Source organism: Amphiura filiformis, chromosome 16 (genome assembly GCF_039555335.1).
Source record: "Amphiura filiformis chromosome 16, Afil_fr2py, whole genome shotgun sequence".
Lineage (NCBI taxonomy): Eukaryota > Metazoa > Echinodermata > Ophiuroidea > Amphilepidida > Amphiuridae > Amphiura > Amphiura filiformis.
Window position 1 is genome coordinate 3150038 of NC_092643.1, and position 25096 is coordinate 3175133.

The following is a 25096-nucleotide window of genomic DNA, read 5'->3' on the forward strand; positions in this document are numbered from 1 at the left end:
ATTGGCAGCGCCATTAGACATTTTACAAGACTACCAAGTGACAGGTGATGGACCATACACACAAAAGAATTTTTTGAGAATATTTTTGAAAGTTACTTTAAACTTGCCTAGCTAGTTTATTCTACAACAGGGGTCTCTGAATGTGTTTTAAATTTCAGAGACCCCTAAAATATGTTATGATAAACTTTATTTTAAAATATTTAATAGCAAAAAAAATCCATCAATGGAAAGTCTTGAACAAAATCCAATATCTTTTATCTAAATCTATGACCAAGATCACAATTATTTCTTTGTCACAGAGCCACAAATTAATAAGCAAATTAAAACAGGCCTAATTTGCATAAATTGTGCCTTATCATTCACAAGGACCAATCATAATCCATGAATTGTGTGAGATATTCTAAATTGCAATTGTGATATCTTTGATGGACATACAGGAGAAACAATATAATAATACTATGCATAATTTTTCAATCCAGTAAAAAATTGCAAGAAACATGCCAATTTGATTGAGGTCTGTGTATGTACATTTTGTAGTGCATGCATACTGCATAGCATCTTTTTTTATATATGACAGACTTGTTAAATTTCAATTAAAGACCCATTTAGTGATCCCAGCGAAAGTATAAAAAGCTTTAAATTGTTTATAAATTGCTTAAAAGTGAAGGATAAGTCATTCAAATTGTCATTTGGTATTTTTGAAATGAAAAATTTGGCAAAACACGAAAAAACAGCAGTATTAACGAAGTTGAAGTCCCATTTGAATACATGTAGCTAATTTAGATACTGTCAGTATCTAAATTACAGATTCATGTAAATTCCTTATTTTTGTCTTAAATACAAGGCTTTCGGCTGAACCACTAGCAGGCTATGTTTACATATTTATGACAATCACAAAGGTACCAAAATCTGAATTTTGATGATTTTTACAATCGTCCGGGTGAGCAAATCACTGAATGGGCCTTTAAGTTCACACTTTATAGCAAGGGAAAGTGAAGTCCAGCATTTAATCCGAGGCTTAATTATGTCAGATTCAAAAACAAGATACGGTACAGGTGATAATCAGGTGCAATCACATGCACATGACCAACCAAAGATAACTGTAAACTGCAGGTGTATTTTTGATGTACAAATCTTCTTTGAACTATTCAGGAAACATTTTCACTTGAAAATCACACATGTAGGCTTAGGGGCAGTCAAAATTCAGGTCAGGACCTAAAGATATATAGGCCTATATTGGAGATAGTCTTGTTTGGCAGCATAAAATTATTTGATTTTTGTTCTTGATTTTCATTATTTACAAGGGCAGGTGGTTTGTTGCAATACAAAATTGGCATTGCTGGCAGTTGTAATTCTTTTTCGGTGCATTCTTGGGAAAACGATGAGGTACTTTTTATTTGAAGGTTAGAGGGCTAGAATACTACATAATCTTCTTTAAGGTTGGTCTGAACCCTGGAATTATGGAAACTTTCAGACCTCATAACTGCTAAATTGTTGGTCTAAAGTATATAAAAGTATACAGAAAAGTATTTAGAATGGCAAAGACTTAATAAGTTCATACGTGAGGTCAAATTTCGACCAACTTCGAGAAATTTGCACCAAAAATGGTCAAAAAATGCTGAATTTTCAAAAAAATCATAAAAAGCCTGATTTTCACCCAAATTTCAAATATTTTTGGTGAAGTTGGTCAAAATTTAAAAAAAATTAAAAAACGGCTCCTAGATATTTTTATCTAGTTTTTAAAAATTAATAAAAATCATTTTTGGCCCAAGAATTTATTTTTTATGTTGCATGAAAAAAAAGTGGGCCAAAAAAACGGGATTTTTTTGGGATTTTGGCCCAAAAATGAGTATTTTGGTCTAAATTGGACCTCACAGATGAATTTATCAAGTCTTTGCCATTCTAAATATGTATACTTTTATATACTTTACACCAACAATTAAGCATATGAGGCCCAAAAGTTTCCATAATTCCAGGGTTCAGACCAACCTTAAAGTGATTCATGTTGCTTAATTAACTTTTTAGTATCGTTATGAATTTGCTGGTACTTTAAAATCGAAAGTTATGCTTGAAAATTTAAAAAAATTGAACAAATGTGGACCATCTCCAGAAAATGATGCTCTAGGATTTAAGGTATAATGTGTTACAGAGAGGTCATTGACATTTCTTCCACATGTTCATGCTGGAAGTGGTGTGTATTTAAGTTACCTGTATTGGCCAACAGGTTAGTATTGTGTAACAGTTTTGAAAATCTGTTTTCTACTTCAGAGTGATTTATTAAGGACCTAGTGTCTATCACATCATAGCTGCATTTAGCAGAGGTTACCTTGAAGAACCCCACCATTTTACAATAATGAGTTTGATTGTATTAAGACCGTTACCATTGCCATTGAAACATATGTGACCGAAACGCTCGTAAAGTCGGCCCCTGGTCAGTTTTGTTTTCTTCCGTGTTTATAAAATATATATCATAAGCTTTACAATGGTATATCATTTGACTTCAAACAATATCCAGAAGCGGAGTTATGGCTTCTTAAACTTTGCTCCATCAGTAAAAGGTACATCATTTTGGTGCTACATTATTTCTCTTTTTCCACATCACTGGTATTACATATCAAATTGTCATAATTGGCGGTCACTTCAAATCATCCCCAAGTCAATGAGGTTCAGGAATGTCCTCTCATTGTTGATTGTTAGTTTACCCACCACTTGAACAGGATTTGGCCAAAGTAAACAAAGACTAGAGCTATTTACTAACTCTATACAAATTGATATTTGCCATTTATTTGCAAAGTTCTACAGCTCAACTTACCGTACTTTGCCTAACCAGACAGTCCATGCCAAAATTGTTACTACACCTTTACATTTCATCAAATCTCTTTTTGATATCTGTCATTTTGAACATCACACTTGAAAGATGTATGCTATGTAGAAACTTTAATTTGCAATTTCATAATTTGCATATTATTAGCATATTTGAAAGAAAAAACATCAAAATCAATAAATACCTATATTTTTCACAATTTCAATATTTTATTAGAAATTAAGCATGTAGGCCGTTTGTTATGACTTGATGAATGAAGCTGTTAAACAGATTTTGATATTTTTGCTTATTTTTCCTTTTTTGCCCCAAAATGTGTAAAAATCACAATTTTTTTGATGACCTATATTTTCTTTGAATATTTATCAAATTTCTTAATTTAGGTATAATACAGTGCAGAAAAAGATGTCAAAAAATCTGTTAAAACAGATTTCCAATAAATTGTTCCATTTTCCATTTTGGGTTAAATACTCAATTTTCATGCACGGGATATTTGAAACATAAAATGAAAACATGTCCATTGCACTTTTTTTTTTTTTTTTACTATAATATCAAGGTTACGGATATATTATAATCCTTCTTATCTTCACTGATCCATCAGATACCTATTGTTATGAATGATCAATGAAAAGGTTCAGAACTGGGCTACTAATGGTCTGTCAAGTATCTATAGTTATTTTCATGACTGTGTCAACTCAAAAATCATGCAAGGTCGAATGTAAGAAAAGTATGATCAGTTGAGCTGTAGAGTGGAAACTAATGCCCCAAAATAAATAATGAAAACAATTCCTGCACATTTAAAATTGAAAATACCAAACTTATCTGTAAAATAGAAAGTTCACACCAAAAATAAACTATGAAAGCCATTCCTGCACAAAAAATACCAAAGAAATGGAAACAGAAAGGAAGACCACCTGCGGACTTGAAACATTGAATTTAAATGTTTAAGGGGTACTACACCCCTCGATAAATTTGTGTCTATTTTGCATTTTTCTCAAAACTAATAACACAGTGGTAACAAAAGTTATGTATATTATAGGGGCAAGGAATCCAATTACTACACTGGAATTTCAGTGACCCAAGACAAGCGGTTTGTTATTTATGACCAGAAATAAGGTACCGCTAGGATGTACCTCGTTTCCTATCATATATACTGAACCGCTTGTCTTGAGTCACTGACATTTCAGTGTAGTAATTGGATTCCTTGCCCCAATAATATACATAACTTTTGTTACCAGTGTGTAATTATTTTTTGAGAAAAATGCAAAAATAGTCACAAATTTTACCACATGGGTGTAGTACCCCCTTAACAAAATGTTGAAAGTAAAAAACAATAAAGTTTTACTTATGCTAGCAGGTGTTGTGTATGCGGGCATGTAAGCAAATTTCTGTTCACATGTATATACAGAGGATGCCATCATTAGACAAACAGGGTGTGACTGGCTATTAGGCTATTACATTTGAAATCTACACACCCTTTATGGAAGACATGACATTATATCTCATACATAGGGGGTGAACACTTTAAATGTAATCACTCATTCAGGTAACTCAATTCAAATGCATACTCCCTATGTCAAGTCTTCCATAGGGGCTCTATGGATTTAAAATGCAATAGCCTATTTATGAGGAAGTCACAGGGCTACACTTAAATTTACCCTATTAACGATTCAATCACTTTACATAGATTCCATATCCAGTTAATTTCATTGAGGACATAGGCCTCTTAAAAGTTTAATACTCTCTAAATGTAGAGACATGTTGTGCTCTTTAAGGGCAGAGTAATGGGAGAGAACATGGACCTTTTCGAGCTTCATTATTTCTGAATTGTATGTCCAAAGTATATAAAACTATACATTTTTGGAAAGGAAATCCCATGGTGACGTCAGATTTGTTCAAAAATCTCAAGTTTTTGAACAAATCAAAAAAATTCACTTTTTACCCCAATTTTTTGTGACAACTTAGAAAAAAATCCGTTCGGAGAAAAAAAAATTCAGTTAGCTTTTCATGAAGAAGAGACATGAACTTAGGGAAGGTTTTTTTTTATTTTTTTGAAATTTGTCTCTTTTTTCGAAATATTGAAAAAAAACATGTGAAAAAAGCCATTTTGTCACGCTATTAAGCTAAAAATTGCACATTATGGTGTATATTTTGTTTAAAACAAATATTTTGAAAAATGAAAAACCTTCCCTAGACTTTGATGTACTCTAAAGGATAGTGCAAAAGTTTACCCTTTGCTTGCATATTTTTCGAGTTATCTTGTCACAAAAATCGTGCAATATTGTCAAAAGTGAACTCTGAGAAATCGACGTTTTAGTAAAAAAAATGTCAAAATTATGCACAAAACGTCCTTAAATTTTAAAACGGTAAGACTTTCACACTTGTAAAAGCTGTATCTGGTGCATGGTCTAAATATGCATCTTTTTGCACCAATGAATCTATAATGTCTGCTTTCAGTGCGCCAAAATTCAAAATAATTAAAAAATCTAAGTGGCATTTTGACTGCAAATTTTTGTTTTGTTTACACCACATTTGCTGGCGGTAACAACATACCGAATGCGCCTTTACTGCGTTGGACATACGCGCAGAGTTGCGCCGCGTCACGCAACGCGAATCGCGCGCGTAATCACAATATTTCGCATTCTCGCCTTTCTGACTCATTATTTCCCACCAATTTACTAAGCTGTCTTGAGCCATGTGACTTTTTAGAGTTGAAAAGAGTGAAATAAATCAAGCAAAAATACGAATAAATATTAGCAAGTTGTATTTTATCAGTTTTAAGTGAAAGAATACATCTTAATGTTGATAAATATCAAAAAATCTCAAATTCGGTCGTGGACGAATGTGTCTTCCATTACTCTGGCCTTAAAGGTTTAATCTTTTTATATGTAGCACGCCATGCTATGTGTCTCAAATTTACCCTGGTACACAATATGGGAACACAAACAATGTGCATTATACAAAATAATACTAAAAGCAAAATACAGATGGCCGAGGACAAACACAAATTTTTTTCTATAAATGGAATAAGGACTTTTGGGTCTGTTATTGTTTTAGGGTTGGTCAGGTATGTTAATTAAGCCATTTTTTCAACCAAATCAAAAGCTGAGTAGGGTTGGGTTTTCTTTTGGCATCCTGTCAAACCCTTTTTTCAAACATTAAAAAATCAAAAAAATTGTAATTTAAATTAAATAAAAAAATACAGCCTGTCTCAAAAAAAGTTGTGCAAGTGAAAAGCGTCCTCTGTGGCAATTAGAAAATAGCGTTGTGACATAATGCTTACATCGACGTCAAGGGCATAGTCTTACCTCTCAAATACCGTTTAGTCTGTTCAATTTGCTTGTTTTAATCTCGAGATATGCTTACTTAACAACGAAAGGGTAAAATCACAATTGTGCCACTTTTACTAGGGAAGAGGGCTGTGCATGTAAATCAATGATAGCATCAAGTTTATCAAGAGAAATCAAAAGAATGCATCAATTACATAACAATACAAAATTGTGTTTAATGTTTTATCATGATAAAGGTATAATGATTCTCTTTTTCCTCTTACGACAAATTAAACGATAAATAAATATTTCACATTCTGCTGTAAAATTAAATACATGTGCATGTCAATGATGGTATATACTGTTCTTTTTGTCATTCAAAACATGTTAAAAGACAAACAAATATTACACACTTATGGGTTAATGAACTTTGACAAGTTCATGAAATTTGACAAATTAATGAAATTAGACAAAATAATGCACGCTGGTGTTGATGTGTCTAATGCACGAGCCCCGAAGGGGGAGTGCATTAGATGCATCAACATCAGCTATCATTGATTTACATGTACAGCCCTATTCCCTAGTAAAAGTGGCACAATTGTGATTTTACCCTTTCGTTGTTAACTAAACATATCTCGAGATTAAAAAGAGCAAATTGAACAAAACAAACAGTATTTGACAGCTAAGACTGTGCCCTTGACGTTGATGTGAGCATCATGTCACAACGGTATTTTCTAATCGCCAAAGAGGGCGCTTTTTACTTGCACAATTTTTTTTGAGACAGGCTGTATACAAGATACAATATATTTTGAATTTGCTTGAAATGTTAAAAGATTTAGTGGTTATTTTTTTCCAAACATTGAAGGGTTTTAAGTTCAAATCTTAACCCTAACAGACTCAGAGCTTTTTGGTGACGGGAAGGGGAAGAAGGAAGGAATAAAGAGAGAAAAAAAAGAAAGAAGTTGGTTGCTCTGGGTGGAATTCAAACCCGAGACCCCTCGCATGCCAAGCACACGGTCGGCGACACCTTGCCACGGGTCTTGGGCTTCGCTGGCCAGCGAAACCGTGCCTATATATTACTTAGGGTGATTGCGCCATCACACCACGTGGGATGCACGCACGAACAGCACATATATCAAGTAGTATTTTGTAGTACACGGTACGGTTAGGGTTAAGCAAGTAACATGTATTGTGTGGGATCATCTAAACCTTTGAAAGATTTCATTTTAGTATATCAACAAAATTAAGGCATTAATTTTGTAGTCTACAAAGAAAATAGGAAATTTATCAAACTTAATCTAATTTAAAAAAGAAAATTTGAAGAACAAGAGAAAATTGACAAATCTCTAGTAATTAGCACTTCCTATAAAACAATGCACAAATTGGTTCTACTTCATTAAGTTTTTAAGTTCCCAGGTGCTATTAAGTCTTATGGTTGTATGATAAATTGCCAAGGGGTAATTTTTGATATAAACTTGAGCTCTAAATATAGACCTAATAGTTCTATAAATAAGACTGATAATAATTCCTAGACTGAATTGTGTTTTGAGGTCATTCACTGTAATTGTTTCTAGTCTGAGATCCCTGCATGGATGTCTATGTGACTGCCCCCCCACCACAGTGGCCCCTAACACTACTATAGTGCTTAACAATGGTCATTTTGCAATTTTCAATTATACCCATTGCACAAATTTTTCATTCAATTTACCCCCTTTTTTATGCAATATTAAGAACAAAATTGGCAAAAAATACCCCTTTGCCCTGGTTGAAAAGTTGAAACAGAATGGTTGACCCAGGTGAGGTTTTCAGATCTTGCTTGGGTTGCTATGCTATTAAGTTTACAAAATAAACTTTTTTGTAGAGAGGGGACTTTTTTGTAGAGAGAATTGTTTTTGATACACTCTATGCGACTTTCACCATGATTTTGATATATCTTTTAAAAGATTTCTTCAAGATTTCTAGCATTTCTAGGCCTATACCTTGATAGGCTTATAATTTGTGAAGACTCATAACATTGTGGATTGATATAGAATTATTAGATTGGCATAGGCGCACCACCGACACTAGTTAGGCTTTTGGTAATTGGCAGGAGCTTATGTGATTTACACAAGCGTAAGTTGGGACTTTATTGATGCTCTCAGTAACAAAATTCATAATTTCCACCAATTATAAGCTGAACAAAATATAGCCAAAAGTTGTAATTTTAATATCCTATCTAATCTGTTAGGTCTGCGTAAATTGTATATCAGTATGGGAACTGGACCAAAATCCAACAACACCCTCTCCTTATCCTCCCCCCTCCCCTCCGCCTTTTAGATACTTGTTGAGCAGGATAAGCAGACATTGTAGTCATGAGTCTGTCCCAAATACTAAGAGATGTGTTTGGCTGGTTGTAAGATCTATACAGTTACACGTTGAATAGCATTATAGCACCTGTAATAAGCCAGCCTTCCTGTGATAACAAGGGGCTATACGATAACAACAACTAATTCTATGCTAAATTTAGAATAGGGTGGTCTTGTGTCTGTAAGGTAACACACACTTCCTTCACAGGTAAGCCTATGAGAACTAGATGCTCTTTTCTATTTAAGGTTATTGATGATCATTTTGACATTTATACCAACAGACCCAGTAGAACAAATGTATAATGCTTGTACGCATTGACAGCATATTTAATAAGGTTAATTGAATAAGGTTAATGATTTTGCATCAGTTATATTTCAGGTATTGTGAAAAATCTAAATATTTTGCTTGAACCCTGGAATAGCATTGGTTTCAAAACAAAATGTTTAGATTTTTCACAATACCCTCGAAACAATGGATGCGCAGTCATTAAAGGAGGATTTTGTGATCCTAGCATCCTCTTTTTATGACATTTTTCAGTAGATATCCATGAAAAAAGCGTATTCCCAAAATTTCAGTTGCTTCAGAATTTATTTGCGAGTTATGCATGATTATGTGTATTACACTGCTCCATATGCCACTGTTGTAATTTCGTTCTGGTATACCAGAACGAAATTCAAATTTGACGATATTTTTGCTTAACGAATTAACCTGCAAGAAACATTTGGCACATAAGCAAAATGTGGCCAGAGGTTTCCAGTGGTATAAAAATCTCAACTTTTTTTGATTAAAGTGGGGGGATGAGGCTGTGGATCACGAAATGCCCTTTTAACCTCTAATCTGTGAATGTGCTCTAGTTCAATCAACCTCAAATTATAATTACACAAATCTATACCATTAATAAATACTTTCCTTATTTTAGATCTTTTCATTTTTGCCTTGTCCATATTTGGCACCATTCTTAAATTTACCTTTGTCTTTGAACCAATAGGATCGATGGAATGGAAGCAGAATTAAGGCGATTACGTCACAGGGAAGCAGAAGATGCTAAGACATTAGAAACAATGGTGCAACATGTAGAAGCTAATCTTAAAAGAACAACGGTGAGTATGTATGGCTGACTGGTACAACCTGGTCTCAGGAACTTGGTCAGTCAAAAAATAGACAATTTCTCCCCTTTTCAGTCAGCATATGGAATGCCCTTCCTGAAGATATATGTGACATGTCATGTCAAAAGGAGACACTTTTGGGCAGGATCGTAAATGGAGAAATAGCCAAAAATCTGCCCGGGTGATTTTTTCACAATTTGGGTTTGTTGCGAATTTGTGATATTATTAATGTTAAAAATATTGTCTGGCCCATCTCTTAAATAAAATAAGAGGCAATCGACTCTATCGTTGGGCAAGGAACCGCTCACTATGATACTCTGTAGACATGGGACATTCAGAACTCAAAGCAGTTTTGTCCTGAAGAAGTCAGAGCGAATCCTGATGAAAGCTTGATAGTTGCATACTTGTCCAATGACGCGCAGCCCTGTTGAATCCCTCAGTTTAAATCTGACGTTTGGTGTTTCCATTTCAGGATTCTGAATATATTTTTTATGATGAATTCATTGACCACCTCTCTCTTAGCAGTTATACAGCCCTGGACAACAATGAATAGTTATCCACATAATCCAAGCTTTAATTCAAAATATGTGATTCATATGCATAATCTTATAGTTTATTCATGTAAGGATGATAATTCCTTACCCTAATCCTATATACCACTCCCAACCTAATAACTTGTAAAACTCCTGCCAAGGGGTTGCTGGAATTTCTATTCATAAAATAGTTTTAAATGGACCTCAAAATATGACATGGCAGTCAGTCAATTTGACAATGCCACTTAGCAAAAGGAGTCATATGAGATGCTGACAGAAAGCTACCCACAGGTGAGCTAACACTTTGTAAATCAAAAGGTGTTGTTTCTTTATTTGAAGAGCTTTATTGCAAAATCCCTTACATCCGCTTGCCCAATTTTGAGAACACATCAAAAAATCATCCAAAAAAAAAATCGCTGATATAAGGGGGTTTTCAACAAAAGCAGCGGAATGCTTGGGTAGGATGAGCATCCCGCCAAAACTGCTTTTGTTGAAAACCCCCTTATATCAGTGATTTTTTGTTGTGTTCTCAAAATTGGGCAAGTGGGTGTAAGGGGTTTTGTTACAAAGCTTTAGTAATTTAGTAATATTGCATCGTTAAAACTTGCTGAATGATCACTGAGTAGATGATGAACATTGTAGAGCAAGTACGCATCTCACAAATTGGAAATTCACCTCTCTCACTTTCTCAAATAAAGATTTTTCTTGATATTTGGAGTAGGGAGTAGTAAATACATTGTGTAGTTCTGACTCAGAGGCAATTTGTGGGAAAAAAAAGACTCACTCAATATAAGGTTTGCTACAAATTGTTGACCAAGTTCCATTTCTGAAAAACAAAATAATCAGTTTAATGCATTCTTACAGGTGTTCATTCTATGTATATGAATAAGGCTTGATGACCTGACTTACAATTACAAAATTTTATATACATATTTCCACCTAACATAGGATTATAGAGGTATATAAATAGTGTCTACCGTACGCACTTCCGCAATATAAAAATAACTTTGCATCCCTGATTTTATTTGAGGAGTATTTCCCATCTAATTTCCTTACTAAAAAAGAAACTATTCCTAGAATTCCTTATTTGTCTTTTATGGTCATTTGGGGTTCAGTGAAACATGGACTTGTATATTGCAGTTCTGAGATAAGTGTTATAGGTATAGGAGAGATATGAATGGCTGTTGCAACTGGCAAGTAAGTTTGCTTTAGGTGTTTCATTATAAAGGTTTGTGGCATTTTAGTTTAGGAAGATTGCACAAGGCAACTACTTGATGATATTTTAAGGAATTGAGCCTTTTAAAGGGGTATTTTGTGATTTTCGTGATATCCACGAAAAAAGCTCATTTCCAAAATTTCAGTTGATTAGAACACTAAAATTTGTAAGTTATGCATAATTTATTACAGATCCCCATAGGCTATTGCATTGTAATTTTGGGCTGTCAATAGACCTAAAATACAAATTGGATGATATATTTGTCATACTACCAAATCTAAAAAAAAAAAATAATGCACACATTCATGATGTAGTCCTGGATTTCTGATGGTAATTTCAACCTTTTTCGGAGTAAGTTGGAGAAGGCTGTGTATTACAAAGTAGCCCTTAAAACAACTCAATATTTGTATTTGAGGATGATCCCTTATTCTGCACAATTATATTTTGTAAATTGCAAACACATATAGCAGTCTATTTGCAGTATTTCTGTATCTAATTTTAGCCCTGTCAAGAAAGACAACCAAACAATGGTTCAACAGTCCTATTGTTGGGCCACATCCAAAGCCAGTAATCATGTGCCTCTGAAAATATATATTAATAACAGCGCAGCTGAAATAATGTCTTATCCAGGTTTTTTTATTTATTTAATTCCTGTACATTTTGGCATTGACAGGATGTGTTGTGTTCAAGACTAGCAGATTGTACTGACCTGGTTGCAGTATCCTTCCCCTTTGTTCTACAAATTCATTTTTTTAAAAGCAAGTGACTTAATTGAAGCAAATTAAATCAAAACATACATGACTGATATTTTAAAACAGTAAATTGAACTAATTTGCCAATCCTGGCTTGAACTTGTTTTAGAATGCAGGCAATCCATGCACATAAAACAGTCAGTTATTTCTAATGACATAGAGAATACACATAACTATCCTGCATACATAACAGATTTCATTTATTTGTTTACTCGTACCCGGACACAATGTAAGCAGCATCCAGTCTACTTTTAGACATCCTCTTCAGACATTTCTAATTTTAGACTCCAAGCTGTCCAAGCCCACACACACTTTCAACAACTTGTACCAAGGATTCTTGAGTAATAATATACTTAGACAATAATAACTGCGCACCATCTATTTTGAGGTCATTGTGTGAAATCGGAGGGTTTTGTTTTGGGCTGAGGTATTTAAAAAATACCGAGGCCCAACAACAAAACCCGACAATTTCACACAATGACCTCAAAATAGATGGTGCAAAGTTATTATTGTCATTCATTACCGTCAGATCTAATATTTTGAACAAATCAAAATGGCACTTTTATGTTATTTTATGCCATAAAACGCTGTTAAATATAACCAGTTTTAATCATTGTTGTAACCTACCCTACAAACAAATCAACCAGGCAAATATAACATTCGCGCTGACAACAAGAGCTACCAATCACAGAAGCGCGACGGCATCGCGTAGGCGTGTGCGTTGCCATAACGCGTAGCTTATACACGCACGCACGCGCAGAAGTCATTGTTGCGCGCCCGGAGTCATCGTGAGTTATTAATGACCTCGCAATTAGTGCACGGTCAGGCAATCAATTTCTTTTGATTGGATTACAGGCTTCGCGTATATTAATGAGGTTATGAATATAGGATAAGCCATGTTTGCGCAAATGAAGTCAGTCACACACTTCAATGCGCGTTCATGCATGCGCTGTGTGAGAGGTTGACCTGTGGAAGAGGTGATGCATGCTTACATCATCATTTCAAAAAAAATTTAATTGCGAAAAACGACGAACAATTGGCCGTTTCTTTACATTACTATCATATTGTGAAAAACCAAGTAGCTGAGGAGTTAGCTCAATATCCTAGGAAAATATTATAACCGATGCCCCTATGTCAACTTTGGCTAAATAAGCTGTATTTTTGCCGGAAAGGGTCCGAAATTAATGGTAGTCGATGTGCGCCATCTTGGAAAAATTTGGTGTACCAAACTCCCCAGCAACTGTCAATCAAACTACAGAATAAGTCTGTTTCACTATTGAAGTAAATGCGCTAACGCTGCCCTGCACATGTATCGTAAATTTTAGGCTAAAAGCGCTACTGTGGCGTACTAGTGTACCAAACTTCTTAGCAACTGTCAATCAAACTGCCGTAAAGTGACTTCACTTTTTATACAGGGATTGAATACGAGTGTCATGGCCCTGCTTGTACTTCTATCAAACATGAAGTGCAAGACAGAATGCTCTCAGTATGTCATTTAGCAAACAAAAAAGGCTATTCCAGTTGAAATCTACACTACCCCTGTGGAAGATTTTGGAAATACCTTCCACAGGGGGAGTATGTTTTTCAAATGCAATTGGCCAGGATTAATCATTTTAAAACCCATACTCCCCCTGTATTATGGCTTTACCTATCTTCCACAATTGGAGTGAGTATTTCAAATGGAAGTTACCCAATTGTCTATTCTATTTGAAACTCATACTCCCTCTGTGGAAGACTTTTGCTATATCTTCTACAGGGGTAGTGTGGATTTTAAATCTAACAGCCCAATGTTAACCCATGTAATTAATATTTTGCTTATTGTTATCTCATTTATTTGATACAGGAAAGAGCAGTAACTGCAGAGAACACAATTACCAAATTGAAAGCAGAGATTAAATCTCTCAAGGTAGGTTAAGGGAAGGGGTATGAACGTTTGGACAGTATTTATTGTTTGACATCAGAGCACATAAGACATATCGAATTGCATTCTGAATACGAAGAATGTTCTTCTCATATCAAATAATTTTGATTTTTGAAATTCGCAATGTAATACACATTTTATGGCAAATCATTAAAATTGATATTTTTGATATTTAACAGTACTTGAAGTAAACTTTATAAATCTGATGATTTATACTTAAAGTGTATGTAGGTGGGATGGAAAGTTACGATCAATTGAAAATTTTGACCTTTTCAGATTGAAGATATGGAATTTTTTTCCCAAAAATCCATATCTTCAATATGAAAGGTCAACATTTTCAATTGATCGTCGGCTTTTCCTCCCAGCTACATACACTTTGAAAATATATCATTAGATTTATAAAATGTACTTCGAGGACTGTTATATATCAAAAATTGAGAGTGTATCAAAAACAATTCTCTCTACCAAAAAGTCCCCTCTCTACAAAAAAGTTTATTTTGTAAACTTAATAGCATAGCAACCCAAGCAAGATCTGAGAACCTCACCTGGGTCAACCATTCTGTTTCCAGGGGTATTTTGTGCCAATTTTGTTCTTAAGGGAAGGGGTATGAACGTTTGGACAGTATTTATTGTGGGACATTAGAGCACATCAGACATATCAAATTGCATTCTGAATACGAAGAATGTCATTCTGATATCAAATAATTTAGATTTTTGAAATTAAGTAATGTAATACACATTTTATGGCAAATCATTAAAATTGATATTTTTGATATTTAACAGTACTCGAAGTGAAGTAAACTTTATAAATCTGATGATTTATACTTAACGTGTATGTAGGTGGGATGAAAAGCCGATGATCAATTAAAAATTTTGACCTTTCGTATTGAAGATATGGATTTTTTTCCCAGAACACCAAAAAAAATTAGGTCTTTTTGTACTTCGAGGACTGTTATATATCAAAAATTGAGAGTGTATCAAAACAATTCTCTCTACCAAGAAGTCCCTCTCTACAAAAAAGTTTATTTTGTAAACTTAATAGCATAGCAACCCAAGCAAGATCTGAGAACCTCACCTGGGTCAACCATTCTGTTTCAACTTTTCAGCCAGGGGTATTTTGTGCCAATTTTGTTCTTAAGGAAGGGGTATGAACGTTTGGACAGTATTTATTGTGGGACATTAGAGCACATCAGACATATCAAATTGCATTCTGAATACGAAGAATGTCATTCTGATATCAAATAATTTAGATTTTTGAAATTAAGTAATGTAATACACATTTTATGGCAAATCATTAAAATTGATATTTTTGATATTTAACAGTACTCGAAGTGAAGTAAACTTTATAAATCTGATGATTTATACTTAACGTGTATGTAGGTGGGATGAAAAGCCGATGATCAATTGAAAATTTTGACCTTTCGTATTGAAGATATGGATTTTTTTTCCCAGAACACCAAAAAAAAAATTAGGTCTTTTGGGAAAAAAATCCATATCTTCAATATGAAAGGTCAAAATTTTCAATTGATCGTCGGCTTTTCCTCCCAGCTACATGCACTTTAAGAATATATCATTAGATTTATAAAATTTACTTTGAGGACTGTTATATATCAAAATTTGAAAAATATCAAATTTTAATAATTTGTCATAAAATTTGTATTATATCGTGAATTTAAAAAATTAAAATTATTTGATATCAGAAAGACATGCTTCGTATTCAGAATGCAATTCGATACGTCTGAGGTGCTCTCATGTCCCACAAAAAATACTGTTGAAACGCTCAAAACGCTCATTCATACTTCATTTGTTTGGTAGTGATGCAGGTTTGTGGTTGCAGAATTGAATCACACATATCAACCTAATTCCATGAAGCTTTTCTAGATACATACAAGGGTGGTTTATATTGGCAGGCTCACAGCGCAAGAGCATAAATCACTGATATCACTACCAAATTTGAGGTAATTTTATGGGGAAGGTTGTCACATCAGGACAACAGAGTCCAACAAGTTATGAGCAGGAGAACTCAGATTCTACCATGTTTGTGTGTTGCCTAGAGAAACGGCCGGCCCTTTGTTTTAACATTTGGGGCCCTGGGGCCCATTATATTTGACTTATGAGGTCCATGTACATATGTTGAAGTATAATTCTCTAGTGCTATCAGGCGACTCAAGCTGGGCACTGTAGCTGCTTTTATTAACGCTAAAACATAGGGCCGGCCATTACTCAGTAAATAAAGCAGCTACAGTGCCCAGCTTGAGTCGCCTGATAGCACTAGAGAATTATACTTCAACATATGTACATGGACCTCATAAGTCAAATATAATGGGCCCCAGGGCCCCAAATGTTAAAGCAAAGGGCCGGCCGTTTCTGTTTCTTGTTGTTGTTTCATACTATGCCCAACCCACAGTGTTTGTCGTATATGTTGTACATTCAGGACAACCTTGGGAGTTTTAGGAGACTTCTAACAAGTTTTGACTCAACAACCTTAAAGTTGAATCATACATTAGCATGTGTCTAGCATGTATTATGAATACCAAGAAGGCCATACATGTATATACAAGCTATAGTAGATGAGTCATAGGTCATATGATGGGGATGTGACACACAAACTCATGTAGCTCAGTGGCTTCTAGGTTATGTGTCTGTCAATTCCCAATGTTTTAATTATATCAAATTATTTTCTGATTACTACTTGATTCAATCAGGTAATTCAATTGTCTTTCCAGATAAATTATTTGACCACCAAGTCATTCTCAATATCATTCTCAGTACCAATGTAAACCCCTCAAATAAAGAAAGTTCGTAGTTATGTAACTGTCCTACACCAAAACTTGATATTGTTATGACAATTTTATTGATAAGGTCATGTGCAGAATCTTGTTAGCTCCAATTTGACACCAAATTTGATACCAAACACTCAAAATTGACAAAGGTCAATACCAGTATGAAATTTGGTGCATTTTCAACAGTTGCAAATCAAAACGATGCACATGGTCGAAATTCCTAAGCGTGGTCAAGCATGGGCAGGCTGCCGACTATCCCAAGGGCCGGTATTATGTGTGGTTTATTCAAATGTTAATTGGAAACACATGGATGAGAATGAGGTGGCACTTTGTGGTCGTGGTAAACACCAATGGTGAGCATACAAGATATTGAGTTAATTAATCAAATCTGAAAACATGCTTCCACAAAGTGTTTTTGATTGTAAGTGTTTTTAATTGTATGTATACCACACTGTCTTAAATGGTAGAAAGCAACTTGTTAATTCCCAGTTAAAAGATGCAACAGTTCTAGAGCATGGGTATTATGGTTTTAATTTGGCTAACATGGGTAAGGCTGTATAGACTTTAACCGGGACTTTATTTTAACTGGTTTTTTCCCCATCATAACAAGTTGATTTCTAGCATTGTTACTTTCGATGTGCTAAACCTTCATTCTTGTCATTCATCATGCGTTTCAAATTAACAATTGAATAAACTGTGCATTTGACCGGCACTTGGAGTAGTCGGCAGGCATATCAACGCATCAACAGGGAGGTTATGGGATGCATCAAATGCGTGGAATTATGCCCATGTATCTATCTAGCACATTGCGTTCATTCAATTCAATTTCTGACTGTAGTTGGCTTAGTCCTGAGTGGTGTCAATATTCATGTGAAGGCAATGTCATGATATATGAAGCACTTAAGCAATAAATATTTTTATATCTTTGTTTCTGTTTGACAGTCTGAGTTGAATACAACACAAGGTCACAAGAAGAAGCCAGAGGATAAAAAGGAATACAAGGAGATGAAGGAGAAGGCACATGCAACGTCTCTCAAATTAGCAACGGCTGCTAAAGAGGCAGAAACAAACATCAAGTATGTATACATAACATTAGAGAACACATATGTGACATGATTAAGCGGAATGAGTCAAATGTCGGCAGTTTTCAATATGAAGTGTATTACAACAAATTCTGGCAGTTTACAAATGCTACATTTTGATGCAAAACACAGAAAAATCGGACATCTGGTTACCGAAGTTATGAGCAATTTATCAATGACTGAAAACAATATAAAACAAAGGAATTTTAACACTTTCTTTGCCAATATCTCAAAATCAATATTAGCGACATCTGACTCATTCCCCTTGATCGTGTCACATATGGGTACAAGTCCACTAATGCTAGTTTCATACTTTTCTGCCGATTTGCTGCTCTGACGATTATGCTGCTTCACTGCCCAGTCGCACCAGAAACGCTGGCGGTGATGACCAGCGGTAAACCAATATATTGATCACTCCACCGCTTTGCCCAAGTGGCAGCATCGCTAGGAGTTGAATTCAAGTCAACTCTGAGTGGTGCCATTCTGACGGTTTTAGCTTACGATGGTGTAGAGCGGCAACATTGGCTTTCAGAGTCATGCAGCTGCCGCTTAGCAGCGTGCCGCTCCACTTGCAGAAAAATACAAGCGGCATGATGAACCATAACGCGGCAAGCGGCAGAAAGTATGAAACCAGCATAAGGCTCTTACCAATTCCCGGGTGCCTGAGATCCCGCCCGTCCTTGGCCTACCCGGTTCAAAATTCTAGTAACAGGTTACCCGCGGGGGTTGTTTTGGGGGTTTTTTTTACAAAAATTGGGGGAAAAAAGAAGTTATAGACCCTAAATTACTTGTTATTTAAGGTTTGAATCTGGAGAAATACTGCTGCTAAAGAAAAAAAAAAAAAAGCTAGATAAAGTTTACACTTTAATTCCTTTTGCTTCTATTGAACAGGTAATTCTACTCACGATTTAATAAGAAATTTGACCCCAAACAAACTTTTTCATATCATTTTCTTGTTCTCAATTTGAGAGGGTCAATGCTGCCTTTCAACAGCATCATTTGATAGATTTCTTTATCAAGTAGTGTGGATGTGATTTGCAACAGACTGCCAAAGTCAGTGTGTAACTTTTAGGCACTACGTGTAACAGTTGCACATGCCAGTAACCAAAAACAAATACAGTCCAGCCGTAATTTTACACCATATTACATAAGCTAAATCAGCTATCACGCTGGTGTTAAAGTACATCCCTGAAAGCATGCATTGCAGTATCACAAGAAGTTCAAATTACTCTATGATATGACTAATTTGATTATTGAGTCAGCCATTTAAAAAACAGACAGACTCCACCAGTGAAACAACTGAATCAAAATGTCAGTAGCATTCCAGTGACACATAGTCATGTGGGTTCCCTGCAATAATCATTGGACTATTCCAGTTAAATTCCATACACCCCTTATGGAAGATATGACCTGATTCCTGCACACAGGGAGTGTGAATTCTAAATAGGGTTACCTGGATGTATGACTCCATTTGAAATCTAGACTTGCCAGAATTACCGATGTCAACTAGACCTAGATCAGTCTGTGTGACTTCACTCTTGGTGCACCATTAGTACTGCAAAATTTGCAATTTTGGTGCAGTTAATTTTTCGCACTATAACAATTTGAAGCATTGTTGCTATTAATTTATCTAATTTCAAGTTCCAACATTATATTACACTACATTAACTTTTTCAAGTATTTTTAATTTCACGCAAACTTAGAAGAGCGTGAAAAACATCAAAAATAATGCCTCACAAAAATATTAGCCATTTTGCTCTAGTGTATGTTTGGGGTGGGATGACTCAACAGGGATGAAGCAGCCATTTTGGATATTAAGGAGAGTCGGAGGGTAACGTGACCTAGCACGACTCTTGCCATTCCACTTGCCAAATGATAAATTGCAATAAAGCAGATATTTGTCTTTATGTCTGAGTGGCTTAGATCAGTTTCTAGTTATATGAGTTATAGATAAAAAAACATTACTCCTTCCATCCCCTCCTTGTCCTCACATAGAATATGTGAAAACCAAATAAATGAATCTGAATCTGAATATAAGGAGAGACTGGTCAACTAAAGAGAGCTAAATATCAGTCTCCTATATCAGATTTCAGGAAAGCAGTGAAGAGCGATTGCTCTCGTTCTCCTCAAAAGGCAGTCCCTGATGTTAATGACAGAATTGTGGTATATTACATTAAAAATCCTGATTTATAACATGAAAGCGTGAAAGGAATCTTTATATGTTAAGCTGGGGAATAAGATTCACCATTTTGGGCAAATTAAAACTTGTCAAGCCGAAGCCCCTTCTTATCTGTTAGAAACTTGAATTATTGTTGGTATATTTAATTCTCAGACAAAGGTGTACATGTACTTTGCAGAATCTCATCTTTGACCTTAGTGACCGGCTGCTTAGTAGCATGATTGGTTCAATTGTTTTGAGTTGTGCGTAGTTTACGATGTCATAGCACCTGTAATATGCACTCATGTACATTTCTTGTCAGAGAATTAAATATTGAAAATATAGTTTTAATATTCACCTATGATAAAATCCAATTCACTAATTGTATTTTGTATTTAATTTTTTCTTACAGACAACTCATGCAAGGTGTGGACGTGTTAAAATTAATGGCAGAGACGTTAGCATGTATAGACAGGGTAACGGAAGAGAAGGGATCCACCGAAAAAGGCTACGGCACCTCGCTATGAGTCTGAAAAAAACACACATTCAAACAGCACCAATGCTCTTTCTTTCCAAGGATATTGGTTCATTAGTATTTGAAAAAGAACCATTTGGTGGTCTTGTATTCCAGACTCCAGATTCAGTCTGCAAACAATGTCATATGTTTTTCAAGGCTGCTCTTCTCGTCATTTTGAAATTTGTCCAGATATGTATTCTATTCCTAAGAAGGACCAAAGTAATACTTTAATAGAACTCAGTGGAACTTATTATGGTGCCTTTTAGAGATGAGAAATGTTCACAAGCACATATTTTTGAAAAGTTATGACTGCAATTATTCAAAATAAAGCTTGCGTGGAATTCTGATGTGTGGATACTGACTGACAAGACATCAAGAAATAAGATGGTTACCATGGCAACAAATCCATGGATATACGTGTATATCACATCAGCAGCTTGTTTGTGCCTTAAAAAGCTGATGCAACAAAATGTACATCTGTTAATAATGTATTATGTATGTACGCCTTGTACGGTGCTCATTCTTACACTGGTTGAAGTGAAATAGTACAGCATTGACTTCTTTGGTACTCACTGCAGAAGGTTCCAACTAGATCATGGTGATCCAAGATGGCACTTAATGGAGCAGTGTGACTAATCTCACAGTTCTTGCAAATTAGCAGTGACTACAGCATAGGGAGAGTCAAGACCAGAGACTCCTGGTGCAACTTACAGTGACTATAGCGAACAAGAACACCCATCCCTATGGAAGACATAACCTTAATCTCTCACACATAGGGTGTAGATTTCAAATACTGTAGAGTCACTCATTCAGGTAATCTCATTTGAGCTTCACACTCCCTGTGTGAAAGATTAAGGTCATGTCCTCAATAGGGGGTGTATGGATTTCAACTGGAATAGCCCAATGCTTCAATCAGCCATCTAGGACCCTAGTCTTTCATGCTCCTGAATCTGAAAATGCACACAATTATGAGAGGAGATTTATTAAGGGTTGGTTTCAAACCAAACCACCACTCAACCTCTGGTGCCTTGGCAGAACCAGTTCTTCCAGGATGCCAGTGGTTGTTGTCGATGGGCGGTTGTGTTTTGAAACCATCCCCAGAAGTGCTATGTGGCGTTGTTGCCTTAGGTTGATTGTTTTTTCGTTGTTGAAACTAATTCTATGTTAATAAACGCTTGTTGGGAGTGAAATTGTATGTACAAAATAATGTACGCGTACTGAGATGTTGATGCTTCTAATGCACAAGCCCCAAAGGGGGGAGTGCATTAGATACATCAACATTTCAGTAAGACAAAATTATCCCATTTTACACAAATCTGTAATTTCTATACTTATGTAGAGAAATTAACTACATGTATTTGAATGGGACTTCAACTTTGTTGATACTGTTGTTTCCCTCATTATTTTGCCAAATCTTTCATATCAAAAATACCTAATGACAATTGTAATGGCTTGTCCTTCACTCTCAAGCAATTTATAAACAATTCAAATTTTCTTACACCTTCGCTGGAATATCTGAATAGGCTTTTAACCCAAACAACAACAAAACATGCAAAGGAGAGATTTTAGTCGGCCAGCCATTGATGACATGTTATTATTATTTATAGTAAATCAGCAGTCAATCAACTTTATCTTTATTAAAATGCACTCATCAGTGCCAAAGTTTTCAACTTCTTTTTATGCATAAAGTTTTAAACAAAGGTCATCAGAAATGGAATGCATTGGTTAATTATGTGCTGGTTTGCTTTTTGTTAAGTATAAAAAGAAATTGCATTGTGTAGGATGATGTAGCATGCAAGGACAGCTGCAATAGTCATGGGATTGGTTGGCAACAAGCTCTGTAAGAAGTAATGGGCAAACTGTATGCCAATTAATGGGCAAAATGTATGCCAATTAATGGGCAAACTGTATGCAAATTTATGAGCAAAATGTATGCCAATTAATGGGCAAAATGTATGCCAATTTATGAGCAAACTCTAGGTAATAATGTGTATTATTTATCAATGACAACGTACTTGACAGTAATTGCTGCTAAAAATTGTTTGCTTGTCAATAGTCCATCTTTTATAGACCTAAATCTTTGTCAGCATCACTCGTGCTAAAGGTTTCTTTGCACATAACACCATCAGGGAGTTGAATAAGTAAGCTTATTATTTATGAACTGATCATGTGTCATCAATGGATTAAAGCAGATATGCAAACCATTGGAATATGATCAGCTGATGATGTGAAGGCAAACCTTGATATACATCAACTTCTTAAAATCCACTAGTCTTCTCTACAGCCAGTTTGATTATGTGCACTCCGTCTGCCATCTGCCAATGATAATATCACAAGCCCTTTTTGATTGCCTGAAAACTTTCCCACATTTCATCAAGCACGACTTGAACAACAAGGCTCCAATACATTAATTAGCTTCGTAATATTCATGAGTCATGACCATAATCATGTGGAATGATTATATACCATAGAGCCCTTTTCATGCTATTTTTAACTGCATCTTTCTCTTAGCCAATCAAAATGGTGTTGTGTTAAAATTGGCAGACAGTTTGTTGGAGTTAGTAGATTCAAACCGGCTGTGGAGGAGACTAAAAATTCACTTGTCATGAAGCACAACTATATAATTTATTTGTAGCATTAATGATTTAGAATGTTGAGAACTCGCTATCTTTGCATGTAGCTCATGGTAAGGAAAATAGCATACACCTTTGTAAAACCTTTGTTACACTACTTGGTCCCCAAAATTACAATCAAATATTTCAGGCTTCTCATACCCTTAGGCCAGCGGTTAACAAATTGGAAGTGTCCCATGGGATCCGTTTTCTGAGTTTCAAATGTTGGCAGGTATGACTTTGTCTTTTGGGCTACTTTTGAGCTTCAGCAGGAAAAAACATTAATTTTACTGCATATTCAGTGAATTGTGTTAATAATAATAAGGTTTTTTGGCGGATTTTTGTCAATTTTTAATGTGTCAAAATGGGCTGACAATTGTTGGCTTATGTAGAGAATATATCTTGCCCTTCCCATAATCCTTTGCAATATGATATATCACTTCATTTCATCAAATGACACTCCCACTTTGTACAGGTTCCCTTTGTATTCATTTTTTAAATAAAAATAAATTTCGGATTTATATAGCGCCTTTTTTCAGATTGCATCAACTAGGCAGTTGCAGCCAACCTGGTGCAAACCTATCCACACTTGGATTATAACACCCACCAATTATCTGTGCAGCTCTCCAAATTCCATTGGGTGAAGGAAGTTTTTGATAACCAAACAGCTAATCCCTTTTTTTAAAGCAGGAGGAAACCAGAGATCCCAGAAAAAACCTGCGAGAGCGAGCATCAGGAAAACCCAAGTGCACATAAAGTCCTTGGGCACAGCCAGAGCTTGAACCCGGGACCTCAGTGGTGCAAGGCGAGGGAATAACCGCTGTGCCAATTCGCTCTCAGAATTGGCTGGCTAAACATGGGTCGATAGTCAAGAATAAATATATATCGCAAGATCTGGATGTGCTCTGTTCAATGAGGTACACTTGATCACTGTCAGCCCATATTGTACTAGATAGCAAATCAGTACAGAAAATTGAAATTGGAGAAATGCATTGTGGGAAGTGTAAGGTATCTTCTCTGTTGAATACTGCCATAAGCCAAAATTGTGGTATACAGTCATTTTGGATTTGTAAATTAATTTTGAGGTTTTGAAGAGTTTTCATGATTGGGGTCAATTTGCAAAAGCTCTTCTCATATTACTCAGAGATGTAACTTTTCCAGAATTCCAGAAATTGGCCATGTAAAAATAATTCCTGAAATTTATACCGGTATTGGAAGATGACATTACGTCATAAAAAAGAGCAAAAACATTTTTTTAGGGAGGGTGATACCCTTAGCCTATTCTCCGGACATGCTCTCATAAAATTTGGTGCCGCACACAAGCACTCAGTCATCTGGCCAAGGGCCAGTTTGATTTTCAGAAAATTGACCAACACCTCTGTTACATCTCTGATTACTGTTATTGAGATACAAATCATGAGGATAAAATTCAGGTAATCTATATTTAGTAATGGTGCTATGCAATAGGGTAGGCCAGTTGAAATCCACACACCCCCTATGGAAGACATGATCTTAATCCCCCACACAGGGAGTGTGAATTTTAATTGGAGTAGCCTGTTCAGGTAACCCCATTTGAAATTCATACTCCCTGTGTGGAAGGCCATGTCTTCCATAAGAGATGTATTTCAACTGGAATAACCCATATCAATATTGAGCAAAATGTTCGGCTAAATGTTGTAATAAAACATAAATTGTTTTATCATGTATGTGTATATGGTTGAAAATATTGTGTGCCTTGCTGAAACGAAAAAGGCATGCCAAGTGTTTAGTTGTCCATAAAATTTATGTAAATTTGAACAAAGAATAGTGTATTATAGAATGTAATATTTTTAAAGCATGTATCTTGTGCTAGATTTGTGAAGTTTTCTTTTAATCTACCCATAAGGCCTTAAAAAATTGTTTGATTGGCATATCCCGACCGACCCTAACAAATTTTTTTTACTTTTTTTGCAATAAAATTTTTAAAATCTAAAACAATAA

The 25096-nt window shown here is 35.3% G+C and overlaps 1 protein-coding gene across 1 annotated transcript in view; it reads left to right on the forward strand.

Moving 5' to 3' along the window:
* Positions 1–25096, forward strand: part of LOC140136450 (uncharacterized) — a 29169-nt gene extending 4073 nt beyond the window's left edge. The window contains exons 3-6 of the mRNA XM_072158173.1: positions 9425–9536; positions 13887–13949; positions 17690–17823; positions 20400–25096. Coding sequence (XP_072014274.1) covers positions 9425–9536; positions 13887–13949; positions 17690–17823; positions 20400–20514 — 424 coding nt within the window. The 3' untranslated portion in view covers positions 20515–25096. The remainder of the gene's footprint in view (positions 1–9424; positions 9537–13886; positions 13950–17689; positions 17824–20399) is intronic.